Source organism: Nesoenas mayeri, assembly GCF_963082525.1.
Source record: "Nesoenas mayeri genome assembly, chromosome: 14".
NCBI classification, from domain to species: domain Eukaryota; kingdom Metazoa; phylum Chordata; class Aves; order Columbiformes; family Columbidae; genus Nesoenas; species Nesoenas mayeri.
Genome location: NC_137556.1, coordinates 5934574 through 5950944, shown reverse-complemented (window position 1 = coordinate 5950944; position 16371 = coordinate 5934574). Strand labels below are relative to the sequence as shown.

Sequence of the window (16371 nt, the reverse complement as noted above, 5' to 3'; positions counted from 1 at the left end):
TATCGTTGCGCTGTTGATGTGCCATAAAGATTCGCACAGATAATTCTCTCCAAAACAATCGCACAACACCTATACCCTTACTCCTTGGTGCTGTCCTACAGCCACCTGACCTGTCTCCTCATCACCGTTTAATTCATGACAAGGGCTAAAACACTTTCTGGGAGGAAGGTGGGAACTTGTGTTGCTGCTGTGTGGTGACTTCCAGCTGTGCAGAACCTGCTCATTGATGCTGCTGGGACTGCATCCAGGAGATGCTTCGTCCTCCTGGTCCTGCATCCCAGGGTATGAGCTTTCACTAGAGAGAGGGAGTGGGGACTGCAGGGAAGAGACCTTCAAGAACTGGTTGTGTTGGTGCTTTATTAAGCTGTGAGAAACAATCAGTGATCACTGATTGCTTGAGCCTAATCTTTTAGCTAAAAACTGACCTCGGTGCGTTTGAGAGCTGAGGGACACTGAGCGGGCGCAGCAGAGACATCCCCATGTCCTCTGTGCCTGCTTTTGTGGATGTGTCCGGAGGCCTTTGCGATGAACAAGGATCCTTTTGTGCGAGGCAATGTGCTGCCGTGCTGCAGGAGTGCTATACCTGTCTCAACGAGCTCGCAGCTGAAGAAGGCGAGAGCAGAGGTGACACAGGTGGGCACCACAAAACAAGGAGCAAGAGTGGGTGACTTCACAGGGGCGTCACCTGCATGTTGTCAAGTTTTTTTAGAAGGTATCGGGGAAAAGTCTTCAGGTGAGGACAAAGGCAGTGTATCCTAAAAGCCGTGTTGTTCATGTTCTCAAACTGGTGGGTGTGGGCTCTTCTGCCAGCACGGTGGGGTTGTGTCCTGCCTGGGGATCAAAGGCTGAAGAAGGACAGCTGTAAGCAGCAACCTGTTATGCAAGTGCTGGTTTTGGCATGAGAGGGTACACTAGAAACTCCAGCAATACTAACAACCTCTGCTGGTTAATCTGTTATTTGCATAGACTAATTAATAAGGCTGCTTAATCTCGGGTTTGTCGTGGTTGAGATGGACAAACGACATGGACCAGGTTCTTTCAAGATGAAAGTAATAGAGCGCCATTTATTGCTACAAGTGCATTTTTATACAATTCTACCAGTTCATGTGTCTTTTCACTATTGATTACAAGTTACAGCACTAACATCTCATTGGTTAATTTTTCTATCATCCATGTTATTCTTCTATCCCCTTCTCTCTCACTGGTACATCTCTCCTCTCTCCGGATACTCCTTCACTCCCATCCTTCCCACGGGTAAATCTTAATATCTCAAGGCTGATCTCTACTCTCATATTTTCTGTCAAGGATTCCACAGACCCGCTGCAGTTTCCCACACAGGTTTGTTCCCTGCTGAGAAACTCACAGAAGATTTCAGGCTTAAAACCGAGCAGGAATCTGCTCAGTCTTTTAAAGGTCTTCACACTGAGAAACTGAGCAAGCAGCAGATTGATCTGATGGGCCCAGGGCCACCTGTCCCTCTCTGGGCTCCCTGCCGCCAAGCGAGGGCAGTGTTAGCTCGGGAACCCGGGCTGGGTGCTCTACAGCTGCACCTCGGAGCCTCTGGGCAGCTGGCGGAGGGACCGGAGCTGCTTTCCCGTCCCCAAGAAGCCTCCCCGTCAGGAGCTGGCCGTACTTGTCAGATACCGGAAGCGGGATCATGCTGCAGTGGGATGTAGAGATCATAAAAATGGTTTGTTTGCATCTTTTTTTTCCTGGTTGGACATTGAAGTTGAACACATCCAAGTCCCTGCGTGAGCTGTCCTACAGCCTCCTCGCAGCACTGATGGAAACCAGGCTTCGTTTCTCTGCTCCCCAGCAGAAAGGGCAGCGCAGAGGACTGGGGAAAAATGTGAATTTAATGGTTTTATGTTTTAGAAATGTGGCTGAGCAGGCTGAGTGTGCAGGGAGAGCATTAGGGCTTGCTTTTCTTTTTCCTTTTATTTTCCCTGTATCCAATGAGGGATGACTGCATGGCTCTGCCAGCACTTAATCTCACTTTGCCAGGAGCTGGAGCCCATTTCACATCTCTTATCCTTGCAGGTAGTGTTGGCGTCTTCCCTAAGTACCTCAAAGCCCCCTAATATGCTTTTGTGTTTTCGGAGCTTTCTCCAAGACCTGTTCCCTTTCCATGTTGCAGGAAGCACTTACTGATCACTGCAGCATCCTCTGCAGGGAGCACTGTGCTGCCCCAAAACACGACTGTTCAGCTCTCCTCTGTCCTGGAAGGATCCCTGTACCCTGCAGGTTGAGTTTCCCATTGTTTTACACCCACCCTCCCAATGGAACCATGTTATTGTTTTTCCTGGAATTTCCACTGGTTTACTGGCCCTTAACCCTGACCCTCATGTAAAAAGTAGAGCCCTTGATGCGCTGCTGCTGGCCTCAACTCACCTTAGTCCTCTGTGTCTGTTTGCCTGGGTGTAAAAAGCAGTTCGAAGGCTCTTCATTGGCACAGTGATAGCACTGAGTGTGGACAGGGCTTTTCTTATTAGACTAGCACAAACCACAGCGCTGGAGAGCTGCTGTCCCTCACCATTCCTTGTCCTCTTCCCTTCTCTCCTTTTCCCAATCCTTTTTTTCCCCCCTATTCCCTGCTGCTCATCTTCTCCACATCCTTCATGCGCTCCCCAAAGCAGCCCAGTAAAGGTATCTCCACAAGGGCCTTCCCGCCCATATTTGTCACGTTCCTAGAAACAGCAACCTGAAAGGGCGTCGGGTGTAAGATTGCATGCATTCAGCCCTATGCAGCTGGATGTTTTGCGGGGTGAGTTGCTGAACGCAGCAGCCCAGGCTCCGGTTTGAGTCAAGCTGATGAGCTCCAGTGCAAACCCTGCCCTTCTGCTCTCCATCAGACACGGCACCGAAGTGGGAGCTCAACAGTGAAGGTGAGCAGAGGAGGCAGTTTCAGGGCTGACACAAGCTTTGTGCACTAGTTCAGATTCATAACTCCTTCCAGCTTTTCAGTTTGGAAAGGAGCTCCTGGCTGACGCAATTTAAGGAGCCTGCTCTGGCCCCTGCATCCCCTCTGGCTGCTCCTGCGAGACAGTTACAGGCCATGAGAATTTTGTCAAAGTAGCTGCAGTCTAAGGCGAAAAAAAAAAATCCCTTTTCCTCTCAATTCCTCAGCTTTCAGCCACTGGTGACGCCATAAATTCCCCTACTTCTCTGGTTACTGTAAAGTCTTTCAGGGTGGTCAGGACCCAAATTCCTCACGCAAGAGAATAAGCATGGAAAAAGGAAGCTTTGCAAGGAGGGACCTTCCCCGCTTCAGGGATCCGTCGCAAGGAATCGGCGAGGCTCCAAGCCCGTGCTCTTGCCTTGCAGTCCCTTGGCTCGAGCCTCTTCGGTTGCTGCCAGTCCCGCTCTCCTCTCAGCAGTAAATACTCTCCTACCAGCCTGTGCTTCCCGCTTGGGCTCCAGCAGGTCTGGCTGGAGCTGCAGCAGCTCCAGCTTTGCTATTGCACTTCAGCTTTGGAGTAACCAGGAGAGACAGAGTTTGTTCAGCATCACGTAGGGATGGAGACGGCGTAGAGTCCTGCTGAGCAAAGTGCACGGCTGTTTTTACCCCCTGCCCTGAGCCGTGCAGCACTGATCCTCCACCCGAAAGCCCCAGCTCTCAGCCTGGACCTTAAATCCAGCTGCTGTGTGGGACACAAGCGGGCTGCTGTGCCACACACATCATCCAGCTTCACCTGAGGGCTGTGCTGAGATGCTGTGGGAGAAGATCAGCGGGAAATTGGCAGCAAAGCATCGTTGCTGCAGGAGAAGATGCTTGCTGATGGGATTGCTCCACCACCGAGCAGGACAAGGACTCTGCAGGAAGCCAAGGTGAGCACCTTTGCTAACTCCACACCAAGCACAGGAGTCTTGGGAAGAAGCACTTTCTCCCAACACCCCGTGCTGGGGGAAGGGCCTTGGTTGAGTGGAGCAACCAAGGTGAGTTTTGGAGAGGTAGGGGCATGGGGTGGATGGTGAGTTTGTCAGCTGTTGGAAGGGTGATTTTGGGAAGGTTGGCCCACAGCGCAGTGCTCTTGGTCTTCTCCCAGTGCAGGCAGCTCCATGGAGAAATACGGCCTGGGGAAGAGCTCAGTGCTAGCAGACCCACGCAGGGACAGCCAGAGGGGAGAAAACCCAGAGAGTTTGGGTTTGTTTAAAAAACAAAAAATAAAAGAAGGAAAAATAAATGTTGGAGCCTTCATTTGCCTTGGGGCTCCAGAGTCTTTCTGAGCTTGGATGTTGTTTCTGTAGCTGCAGGTGAGTCTCACAATCGCATTACCCCAGAAACACGGAGATTTGAGGATGAACTATTGCATGACATGAACTTTGCAACTTGAGGGGGCCTCTGTTGGACAGAAAACCTTCCACCTGAGCAGTACTCCCAGGAGACAGTCTGACTTGGGAACCAGCAACTGGACTGAGAGGCTCCGAGTGTTGGGAGAGGATCAAAAAGCTCCCCTGGCAGTAAATCTTTCACCTGCCATGTTACTCACTGAGGCTTGTGGCTATTCCTCCAAGGTCGGCCTCAGGTCAGGATTTCTCCTGTCTCTTTAGCCCCCAAACCTGGAGATTTTTGTCTTATCTTTGACGCCATCTTGACACAGAAAACGAATTATGACCCAATTACCCTTACTGCGAGGGGCTGGGGCTACCTTAAATGGCCAGAACTATCAGGCGCTTCCTTAAGAGCAGATAATTAGAGTGGGGTGCAGGGTGGGGAGAGGGGCAGGAACTGTGGGGGACTCCTGGCATGGCGCTGCCCCTGCCTCATTGCTTGGCATGGCAGGAGGGGACATCCCATCCCACCCCATCCATCCTGTCCCACTCACTCTGGCCCAGCCAAGCTGCACCCTTGGGTTCCACAGAGGCCGAAGCAGAGATATGGGGGTCCCCGCTGCTCCCCAGCAGCGAGGTGTCGGGGGTCCCCATGCCACCCCCAGCGCTGTGCCACCAGCTGGGGCCAGGCCAGAGAGGCCCCATGTCGGGAGGCGGCTGCCCTGGCCGTGACCTTCGGGGTGACCTTGAGCGAGTCCCTGCTGCAGCTGGGGACCGGCTGTGCCTCTCGCACCATGGGGCCGGGACATTGCCATGCTCCCCCCAAGGAAATAGCAGACAGCAGCCTCACAGCTGAACTGCTGTGATAACTAACCTGAAACTTTAAAAATTCCTTTTTCTTTCCCTCTTTCAGTGACATCCAAACGTTTTCTCCCCTGCTGTGTGCCTGGGCATTTCTTGCTCCAGGTTGTGCTGTCCCTCTGAAGCCAGCAGCTGTTTTTTGGGGGCCAAAACATGCTGAGCTGCATCTCAGCCCACAGCCTGGACCGTGCTCATCTGGGATCCACTGCCCGAGTGTCTCTGTCCAGGCAAACGGTGTCAGGAGCGAGCGGAGCTGCATTCTCCTCCAGGATCCAGCCCAGGGAGCAGGGAAGTGGAGCTGTGCAAAAATATGGGATGCTCCCCTGGCCTTGCAGGTTGGCTCCAGGTACCCGCGCACTCCTGGGTGACTGGGGCTGGGTGTTTCTTTCCCTTTTTTTTAATCTTTTTTTGTCAGATTGGTATTTTATTTGGCTCCATACTGTCTACCAAGCTGTCCAGTGTAACCCTTCCCTTGCTGCTTCTGAGATAAGAATAGGCTCCCCCGAGATCAGATAAACAGGCCCATAAATACCTACAGCAACAAGAAGCAAGGTCTAGGCTTGGCAGGAAGGGAGAAGTATGCAAAAGCAAAAGAAGAACCATTTCTCCTCACGCCAAACCCCAGGAGTGCAGAGCATGGGCTGGGAGGCGCCTGACAGCCTCTCTGCCCCCAGCACTTGTCCCCTTGGCCAGGCAGGGGGACAAGAGGCCGGGCAGGGCAGGCAGCACGTGGCCAGGTCCCCTCTGCCATCCCCATGGCTGGGTTCCAGCAGCAGAGGACACAGCACGTAGGATGTTGCCCTGGGGCCAAGCAACCCCTGCACACGTGAGCTTCTGTCTGGGCAACCGCAGCCCCGCGCCTGCATGCCGGGGGCATTCTGCTTCCCAACCGCACCAAGTCACAACAGGGTTGAGCTGTAGGTGTGTGCAGGAACCTCCCCTGGCCAATGAGCTGAGCTCTGGGCCAAAAATCCGAAGCTATGGGCCAAACCGTTCTTCTTCCACCTAGGTTTGGTGCAGCTGGCACTGGGAGCCGTGCTGCTGCCTGCCAGAGGCTGCTGGGATTCATCTCACAGCCGCGCAGGTTTGCTGCCTGAGAAAGAGAAGCTGCCCTTGTGTAGGACTCCCAACCCCCTGCTGCTCCCGTCCCTTTGGGGGTGACCCCATCCTAGGCTGGACTCAGTCCTGAGCTCAGCATCAACACCCCTTCTTGGCCCAGGAGTGGTGGAGCTGCATGTGCAGTGCCAAGGTTGGGATTGAGCTGCTTGCAAATACACCCCCTCCAAAGTGTGCGTTTTGGGGAGCAGTGAAGCCCTGGTGTACGGGAACTGTTTTATGCCTTTCTGCACCCTGGACCTCCCAAAAAAACTGCTGAGACAGTCTCGCAGGAAAATCCCCTTGCTGGGCAGGGAAACCCTCTGTGGACATGGAAACAGAGATTGTTTTCACTTGCAAAAATCACGATGGAGTGAAGGGTGCTGGCATGGCAGAGACATTTCCCGCAAGTTTGCAGCCAGTAGGTACCACCACCAGAAATTCGTGGTAAGAAAAGCGACAGTCCTGCAGGAGCAGGCAGAGCATCACCCCAGCTGGGGGAGGGTGCCCCCCTCCCGAAAGCAAAGCTGGAAACCCATAAGAGAAAAACATCCAGAGGTTTTTGGTGAAGCAGGGAAAACTCCTCGGGATGCAGATGATGTCCCAGATAGAGCCTGGTGTGCCAGAGCAAGGACACAAACTCCTCGGTGATCCCCGCCTTATGCATCAGAGCAAGTCCCAGGTCCCCGTTTAACCCTTTCTCTCATCCGATGCCATGGAGCAGCCCTGACTGGTGTCGTATGGTTATGGGGATATGGGCTGGCACATGTAAACAGGATTGGGGCTGGACACATTGATGGGGCACTGGATTACAGTGTTAGTGATGGCTTGGGAACTTCCCCGTAAAAACCCAGCCCTTTAAGGGACTGTGAAACTTAGCCATTAAATAGGATATTTGGGGTTGGCTTTCTGATTTTCTTTATTTCTTTTTTTCTTACTAATTTTTTTTTTCTTTAATGTGTTTGGTTTTAGAAATGCCCTATTCTGGCTGCGCTCATGGACTTGGTGCCGTGCTAAACATTTTATAGCCCAAACAAAAGAATTACCACTGCGGGCCTTGCTCTGCTCAGGCAGCCAATTTTCATCTCTGCCTCCTTCAAAGAGATTAGAAAAGAGATCAGGGGCTGAGAAGGCAGCTGTGCAGCGTCTCCGAAACGAGGGACTGATCGTTCCGTGAACTTTAATTACAACAGCCATACTCCCCAATGTTTGTGTGTCCAACCGTCTGCATTTGTACACAAGCACAGAGCGGTTATAAAGCGCAAGCTGCTTTCCCACAGGTGAGCTGGTGTATTTTTGGTGTGTGCGGCTGCACAAGGTCAATCAGTGTGTCCGCAATTTATAGCTATTGCATCATTATTTTGATACTTTTATTTGCAAGCAAAAGCTTGGTTTCAAACAGAAACCTTAATGCTTCCTGCTGAGCCTCAGATTAACCCTACAACAACGTGCAACTCTTCCCCATCTCTGTTTTCTTTGCCCCAAGCAGCCAGCTGAGCATTAGGCTTTATCCTGGCGTCTCTGGAACGGCAGCATGGCCAGGCTGGGAAGGCAGGATCAGGCCCATCCACGCACATCTTGAAAGCCACCCTTCAGTAACAGAGCTGCGTGTGCGCAGAATAAAGGAACAAGGATCCAGCTTTAATTATTAAGGATTATTAAGGAGTTATGCTTGAGAGGTGACAGAGATGACTTTGGGCTGTGTGAGCGCTGGTGGATTTGAGGCTGGGGGTATCCGTCAGGTTGAGATGGCGAGGAGGAGATGTTGCTCCTTCCAAAATGTGCCATCCTTCCCCAAGCCAAATACAGTCCGGTCCCTTTAGCTGGTCTCCTGGGTCAGGAGTGAAGGGGTTGTAGGGCAGGGGCAGAGTTTGTGCCCTGGGGCAGACTGTGGGTACACATCGCAGAGCCCTGCCAGCTCCTGGAGTGAGGAGGCATGGCATAAAGGCATCCCAAAGATTCCCATGGAGCTGCCCAAGCCCCACGGGAGAGAATTCCCTCACAGGACACTCATTTAAGGGGAGTCCTGTGGGCAGGAGGGAGGGGGGCCTGGCCATGGCACCACTATCTCAGGAGCAAGGGAAGGCAAAGGCGTCGGACCCGAGGCTGTTTGCATAAAGTTTGAATTTTCTTTATTTTTTTTTTTTAATTATTTCTTTTTAAATACGTGGTGTGGTGCGCCCGGTCCCTCGGGAAGTGGTCATGCAGATCTGAGGTAGAAAACCCGGCACAGGAGTGTTCCCAAATGCACCTCTAGGTAGTTTCACCGCAGCCACGCGTCGATCAGGCAGCGGACGGGAATGGGGCAGGAGGCTCGTATTTACAACAGCAAACGAATCAAACCGTTTTAGCCCGGCCCGGAGGGCAGGAGCCGCCGATCGCTGCTGACAGCGAGAAGGAGCAACGATTACTGCAAACGGGGGAAGGGGCGAGGGGGAGAAATGGCCCGGCCGGTCCCTGCTGCCGACGGGGCGGGCAGGACCCGACCCCACAAGGCGCCTTTCGCTTGTCTCCTGCGGAGAATCCGTCTCGGCGGCGGGGCTGCCGGGCCGGGTACCCGCATCCTGCGCCTGGATGGGCTTCGGGGACCGGGCCGGGCTCTCTCCGACATTGCACATGGAGGGGCGAGCGGGGAGCGCCGTCGGGGCGGCGGGGCAGCCCTCAGGGGTTCAGTTCCAGAGCCCAGACCTGCTGGGGCCAACCCGTCCGGCCCTTCAGCTTCTTCTCGCCGTGGCCCAAAGGCTGCGAGTAGACCTCGGGCTGCTGCGGGAGAGGAGACGGGGAGAGGGGGGAGAAAGGAGCGGTCAGGCGCGGAGCGGAGGGCCCGGCCCGGCCGACCGCACCTTGCGCCCGCCTCGGGGCTGCAGCCGAACCCCGCAGCTCCGAGCGGTTCTTACCAGCCCGAGGATAAAGAGGGTTTTTTGGGGTTCCCACCTCCCACCCCGCACGCTGCAGCAGGGGGAGAAGCGGCCGCCTTTGCTCCAAAACGCACCCACGCTTGCTCGTCCCGGGAAAGCGGCCGGGAGAGGGGAAGGACGAACGGGCGGGAGGCTCCGGCGCAGCCGGTCTGGGGGTTTATCCATCGGGGAAAGAGCCCAGCAGCCTGGCCGGCCCGTCGGAGCCCTCCGCGAAAGTCCAGCCCACAGGTCGTTTTTAAAAAAAATATAGGCTGGGGACTGGGGTAAAAAAAAAGGCTCCAGCGAGGCCGAGAAGGTTGGGTTTTTTTCTCCTTCAGCCCTTCGGGCTTTCTCTGCCCGTGCCCGGCCCGGTAAGAACGGTAAAGCAGGGGCCCGGCTCGCCTCTTACCGTCTCCCGTTTCCTCTTGTTCTCCCTGCCGTCGGCTTTCTTGAGCTCGGCTTTGAAGCCCTCGGTGTCCCCAGGCTGGCTGTCCTTGGCCAGGACCTCCATCAGGTAGGCGATGTAGCTGGTAGCCAGGCGCAGAGTCTTGATCTTGGAGAGCTTGGTGTCGGCGGGCACGTTGGGGATGCACTCGCGGAGCTCGGCAAAGGCACTGTTGATGCTCTCCGTCCTCCGTCGCTCTTTCTTGGGTCCCCCGACCCCTTTCCGCCGGCCCAGGCGGCCGCTGAGAGCCTCCAGCCGCCCCTGGCCGCTCGGGCCGTACTCGGTGGGGCCGTAACCAGGGCTCTGCCCGGCGAGCTCGGGGGTCACCTCGGCCGGGTTGAGCACCCAGCCGGGGAAGTAGGCGCGCTCCTGGTGGCACCGCGCCGCCGGCCCGAAGAGGAAAGGGTCGTGCAGCATATGGTGGTGATGGTGGTGGTGGTGCTGGTAGCTCCCCACCAGGTTCATGGTCCGCCCCGCTGGCCCCGGGGGCCGCGCTCAGCAGCGCACCATGGCCGCGGCGGCCGGCCGGGAAGCGCTCCCCACCGGGCGGGCTCGGCGGGCAGCGGCGGTGGGAGCGCGGCTTCGGCCTGGGGCTGCCTTTGGGGTTTGCGTTGGTGCGGTTGGGGTTTGGGGTTTTAGGTTTGCTGGTTTTGGTGGCGGGGGGAGTGTGTGTTGTGTTTTTTTGGTGTGGTTTTTTTTTAACCCTTTCTGGTGCCGCCTAACCCTGGCTTTATATAGAGTCGGGCCCCCCCCCGCCGCGGAGCCAATGGGCAAGGGAGGATGCTCGGGGGCCCCGGGGGGAGCGGGGCGGCGGAGGGGGCGTGCGCCGCCCTATTGACTCAGTTTATTTGGGCTCACACCTCCGCTGTTTGCTCTCGCCTCCCGCTTGTTCCTTGTTTGCAGGGAGAAGAGGGTGACGACTGACCCGGGGGGGACCCCAGCCCCTTCCCCGTCTCGCTTCTGTTCCCACCGCTTCCCTGTTCCTGGAGCCGGGGTGTCCGAGCCCCCACGGAGAGCGGCCGCGCCGGGCGGGGAACGAGAGGCGGCAGCGGGTGCGGCGGGGACGCGAGTGGCCGGCGCCCCGACGGCCGGGCCGGGCGGGCGCTGCGGGGCCGCAGTGACTCGGGGGCTTTTTGCTTCTCAAAAGCAGGAGAACCTGGCGGGGGGAGCGCCCGGCCCCGGGGCCAGCGCGGCCCGACCCCACGCGGGGGAACCTCGGCCCCGTGGGAGCGGAGTGGGAGGTGCGGGCGGTGCGGGGTGCTCGGGGCAGCACCCGGAGCCGGACAATGAGCAGCCTCCACCGAGGGAGCCGGGTGATGAGGGACAGCAGGCGACGAAGGCACTGGAGGGAGGCTGGGCTGGGCATGGCGGGGGCAATGGTGATGGCACGAGGGGGCATGGGCACATTGCCCACGTGTGTTCTGTGTGCACACGTGTGTTGCACAACTGCACGCTGCACAGGTGTGCTGCATGCTTTCAGGCACGCTGCATGTGTGTATGGCGCACACCTATGTTGCATAGATATGTGCTGCACACACACGTATATTGCACGCATATGCAGTTACACCACGCATGTATGCTGCTCACACATTGGACATGTTGCCTACACATACCACAAACATATCTGTGCTCTACACACATCCCCGACAAATACATTACACACATGCACTTAACTGCACCCCTGTATGCTACATACGCACACTGGCAGCACACGTATGCTACACACAAAATGCCACCATATTTATATTACATACACACACGTGCTACACACACATACTGTGCATATACACATTGCAGGCATTGCATTTTTACACAAAGACGTATGCTGCACATCCATGCACAGACACTGCACACACATACATACACATATATAAAAATTATGCTATACATACACACAATCGTATTTACCACAGGGCAGTGGGGACACAGGGACCTGCTCTGTGTTTCCCCGTCACAGCCGGGCTACGAAACAGCTGGAGGGTCCTGCTGGGGCTGGGATCTTGTACCACAGCCCCCAAACCTGAGCCCAGCTTGGCACCCTGCAGAGGACAACATGTCCCACTCGCCTCTGCACCCATGGGAGACAAATCCCCAGGGTGACGGCTCCCAGATCCCACGCTTTGGCCCCAGCCTGGCTGGGTGATGTTGTGGCCAACCTCTGCTCTTGCTCCAGTTACTCCCAGTGAGGACAGACTGGGCACGGCGATGGCGATCACAGCGTGGTGGGGCAGGAAGGGGCTTTGGGCCCAAGGTATGTTAGCGATTAACGGCGCTTTCCAGCGATTCATCTTGCGGCAGAGGGTGGAAACGTTGGAGGGTTGTTTGCAGGCGCTTGTATTAATCATCCGGGCTAACACACCATTAACGTCCTCCTGCATTTTAAAGATGACAAATTTTATTTGACTTCTCTCAATCACGGTTCCCGGGCGGATTCAGGAGCCACTTAAATGCCTTGGATTTTCCATCGTTAGTTGTTACAAGGCGAGTTGCAAAGGCGGGAGGCCGGGGGGGCTGGGGCAGGGTGCAAGCAGGACTCCAGTTCTGCCGGGCCCGGCGTTCAGGGGGGGTGGCTGTACCGGATCTGTCCCACTTCACTCCCCCTCACTTTGTTCTTGGCTGCTGCAAAGCCCCCCCTTCCCCACCCCTTTTAAACAAGCGCCCTGCAAACATTTGCTAGTGATTACCCTCCCGTTAGAGTCAGGCCTTGGGTAGGACGTCATGTCGCCGATTTCCTCCAAAATGCCAGTGGCTGGGTGGGATCCCTGAGCCCTGCTTGGAGCCATCGAGTCTCAGTGCCTGCCTGGGAGAGGGACACATCTCCCACTTCATGGCTTACCCCTCCATACTGGTGTGGCATCACCTGCAGTGCCCTGCTCCCCCTACCAACCAGCCTGGCTGTTCACTGAACCTCTCCCTGACCCTGGAACAGCCCTGATCGAGCAAACATCCAGGCTGGGGGCTGTGCCACACAGCCTCATCCCTGGAAAACACCCCCACCTCCCAAAAAAACCCCAAACCTTCCACCCTGTACCCCTGCATTGCACAGGCCACTCACAGCCACATCCAGCTTGGAGCTGTTGCCTCGAACCGTGCACCAGAGCCACCTCCAGCCTCCGGCTGCTGAGCCAGGTAAGCCCAGCCCAATCCCGGGCATTATCTTGCTTTATTCCCCCTCCCTCAATGGAGGTCCCTGGACCCTGCGCACTTTGGAAGTGCTCAGCTGAGCAAATAGTGGGACCAGTGGGTTGATTTTCCTTTGGAAAATCTTTCTAATCTTTCGTGTTTTAACAAAATAATAAAACCGGAGCCCTTTTCACACTGACACCTATTAAATCAAACCAGACTGCCTTTGTCATGGCGTCCAAATTTAGCACTTCTCAAACTTTTGGTGAGTTTCTTTAATTTCACGTCTCCCCGCTCATGCAGGGGGAAATGCTGAGCAGTTCGGATTAGGCGATTTATGACTGGCATGGCAGGAGGAACCACGTTTCTCTCCACCTGTTTTCCTTCAAATTCTTCCCAGAGAAAGATTTCTTGCCCTCACAGCCAAGTGATGGTGAGTTGGGGGGTGCTGCATGTCGGGGGGGTGAGGTTATCCTGGGTCTCCACAGCCCACAGCACCCCAACCCCAGCAGGAGCCACCCAGCTGCTCACCCATCCCCTGCCCTGGGACAGGAGCTGTGCTTTTGGCCCCTCGGCCACCTCCTTATCAGCGCCCAGCGAGCAGAAGCCTGGGGTGTCCTGTGACTTTGACGCCAGTTCTGCTCCCCGCCTCTGGCTCCCTTATCTAAATAGGAACGTAAATCAGGGCCTTGGCAGATGCCCTGGCAGGACAGGGACTCCATAAAAAGGGGCTCTGCTCCAGCTCTGTTTACATTGCAGCCCCGTAAAATATTCCCCCTGTCTTCCCTGCTAGCATCTCCCTGCAGCATCCCGGCACCCTCCTGCTCCCGCATCCCCCCCGCCCCAGGGTCCTCTACAGCGCTGGAGAAGGTCCCAGCCCCAAAATCCAGCAGCCCCACCATGTTCTCACATCAGGTTATGCCCCAAGATACCTCCACTCCCAGCTGCTGCCTCTGATCCCCGCTCCGACAGCCTCCGCAGGCACCGAGCGGAGCTGAACCAGCTCCCCCGGGCAGCTGGGTTGTGTCTAAAGGTGCCCCTGTGTATTTATAGCACTCGCTCAAAATAATGCAGTAATAATCACTCAGCACCTTCCTAACAGTTCTGTTCCTGGAGGCCTCACGGGAGTAGTTGCAAAAGGCCTTGGGAAACTGAGGCACAAACAGAGTCTGCTTCAAGGAGAGGTGTGTGGGGTGAACAGGAGCTTGCCAAGTCACTGCTTGGGGGAATTATTTTCCTCCCAGTGACATGAGGAGGGAGAGAACCTGCAGAAGCGAACAAAATGAGGTCAGTTGGAAAGTGGGTGTTGATTGGCAATGAACCCAGACCCAGGGTCACGGCCAAGGCTGGGCAACAAGTGCCATGGCTGTGAAACCCCACACAGGGCATCCCTCCTCCCCGAGAGGGCTTGCCACATGTCCTGCTCCACCAGCACCAGTCTTGTAAGGGTGAGCGAGTGTTGGGGTGCAGGGGAGCTCATGTGTGCCAGAGCTTGTGCGCTATGTACCCACACACTGCACGTGTCCCCCAAACTGCAGCACTGAGCTGCTTGATGCTACAGCATCACAGAAGCAACCCCAAGTGGGGTTCAGCGTGTCAAAGCCCCACGGAAGGAGCAGGAGGAGCTGGGGGTGAGCTGGGTACACACAGTGGCTGTGCTATGCTGTGCTGGACCCAGATGCTCCTGTTCTCAGCAGCAATCCGTGGCATCTTCTCTGTACACACACCTCCCGTGCCGCTCCTCCGGTGACATAAAGGATGACTGTGAGCATTGCCGCTCCAGAAATACAATCTGTTTATGGCCAAGCAGCCACTGCCTTGTCTGGATAAATCAAAAAGAAAACAAAGCTTTATGGAAAAAAGATTATTACATTTTCCATGTGCTCCTGAAGGGATGCGCCAGGCACTTGCTGTTTATTTTTTGTCCTCTTTTCTTGCTCATACTGTAAATGACATTGTGTTTACAAAAGTTTTTATGTCATCAGAGCAAAGTCACAGCTCAGCTTCCTCTCCTGTGTATTTTATGTAGATGGATGTGTCTGCGAGGAACATTCAAACTAAACAGAGCGCTGGTTTATAGGAAAATGTATTTATTTGAAAAATCGTAACTCACAATTTCGGCAAAACCGGGCTCCACATTTATTGCCACTAATGGGGTGTGGCGGCCATAAATTAACCTGGAAAATTGCTGCGACCGTATCAACAACGGCTCATTGTGCTGACGGAGCAGAGTGGAGCAGTCGCTCCCCAAAGACGCCTCATGTCAATTTGCAATTAGGTTTAGATGCAAACAATAGGCAAAGGGAAGGTAATGGCAGCCTTGCAGCTCACCGCTGGAACCGGCCCCAAAATCATTACTCCAGGTTGGCCTGGGTGCCCCCAGTCTTACTTAAAACAGTGCTGTCACCCCATCTGATTGCCACTGAAATAAGTGGCAGGAGGCTCTACCTGCCATAAAGGGAATTTTCTGTTTATATAACATTACCTGTCATGGACATGCAATTGGAGATGATGGAAAAAACAAGTCAGTGAGCCCTGACTGGCAGCCTGGGTGACCCATGTGCACAAAGAGCTGGTCCAGTTGCTCCCTGGTTCTCTTAATCCAGAGGAAACGTTTGCACGGAAGCAGGAGTGGTACTTCTGCCCCCAAACCTCTTCTTTCCCCATTCAAATTCCCATCTGAGACCAACCCTGATCCCAAAGCCCCACGGCCGGGCGCTGACCCCATGGCAGTGGGTGCCGCCGTCATCCCCTCGTCCCTGATCCCCTGGTTTGGGGCAGGGTTTGGATGCTGACCCAGGGTGACACCTCTCTGCTTGCGGGGAGAAGCTATGAAGAGCTCCCGTCTGACGCGGGTTCCTGACGAAAACCAGTGCCTTCCCCTCCTCTGTCCACTTTCCACTCCTGAAGCAAATTTACAAGGGCTCTAAAATGTCCCGCTCCAGGGCATCAGCCAACTGCTAATGGCTGGGGATTGGGAAAGACATTTCCTCCGCGCGAGAAGGATTGCATAAGCGCTTATTAAGGCAGCTCCTGGCGTCTTCGTCTAAAGCATCTGGTTTGGGGCACGGCTGGAGACAAACTGCTGGGTCCGCATGGGGTAGAGCTGGGGTCCCTGCTGCCAGCTGCCCCCTTGTCCAGACGTGGGTGCAGGTTTGGGTGAGTTTGTACGCACCAGTGGGGAAAAGGGAGGTGAGTCATGTTGTGAGATGTGTCTTTGTCCCTTTTCCTTTGCTCTCCATCTCGTCCTGGTGGTGCCACCGCGGGGTCTTGCCTTCACACCTGTTGCTCTGTTGGCTCTGGCTTTGTGAAGTTCGGCAGGAGAAGGCACAGTTTGAGCACAGGGCCCTTCCCATCCCAGGTACCATTATACTGCACATGCATGAGGGATTTCCCTGTCCGTGGTCACACCGCCATCCCGCCTCCCCTGAATGAGGAGCTTCCCTCCTGTCCCACCAGCACCGTGCCTTGTGCAGGGACTCACCCAGCTTGTTGGTTGGGCGTTGGGTGCTCCTCCGATCTTGTACAATAGTTCTGTAACATTGCAGGTAAAAGAGGGCGTCTGTACTTGGCTGTGCGGTGGAAGGAGGTTGGTGACAGTGCCACAGGCCACTGAAACAGGCTGGGAAGCTCTGACAGGTGTCTGCTGTGCTGCGGGCTCAGTGTGGTGTGCTGACA

The 16371-nt window shown here is 55.4% G+C and overlaps 1 protein-coding gene across 1 annotated transcript; it reads right to left on the bottom strand.

Moving 5' to 3' along the window:
• Positions 1–8889: 8889 nt before the first annotated feature.
• On the bottom strand, positions 8890–10035 carry HAND1 (heart and neural crest derivatives expressed 1; the record flags this gene model as incomplete). The annotated part of the gene is made up of 2 exons (XM_080353544.1): positions 8890–8991; positions 9535–10035. The coding sequence occupies 2 exons, from the start codon at positions 10033–10035 to the stop codon at positions 8890–8892; spliced, it is 603 nt and encodes a 200-aa protein (XP_080209670.1).
• Positions 10036–16371: the final 6336 nt, after the last annotated feature.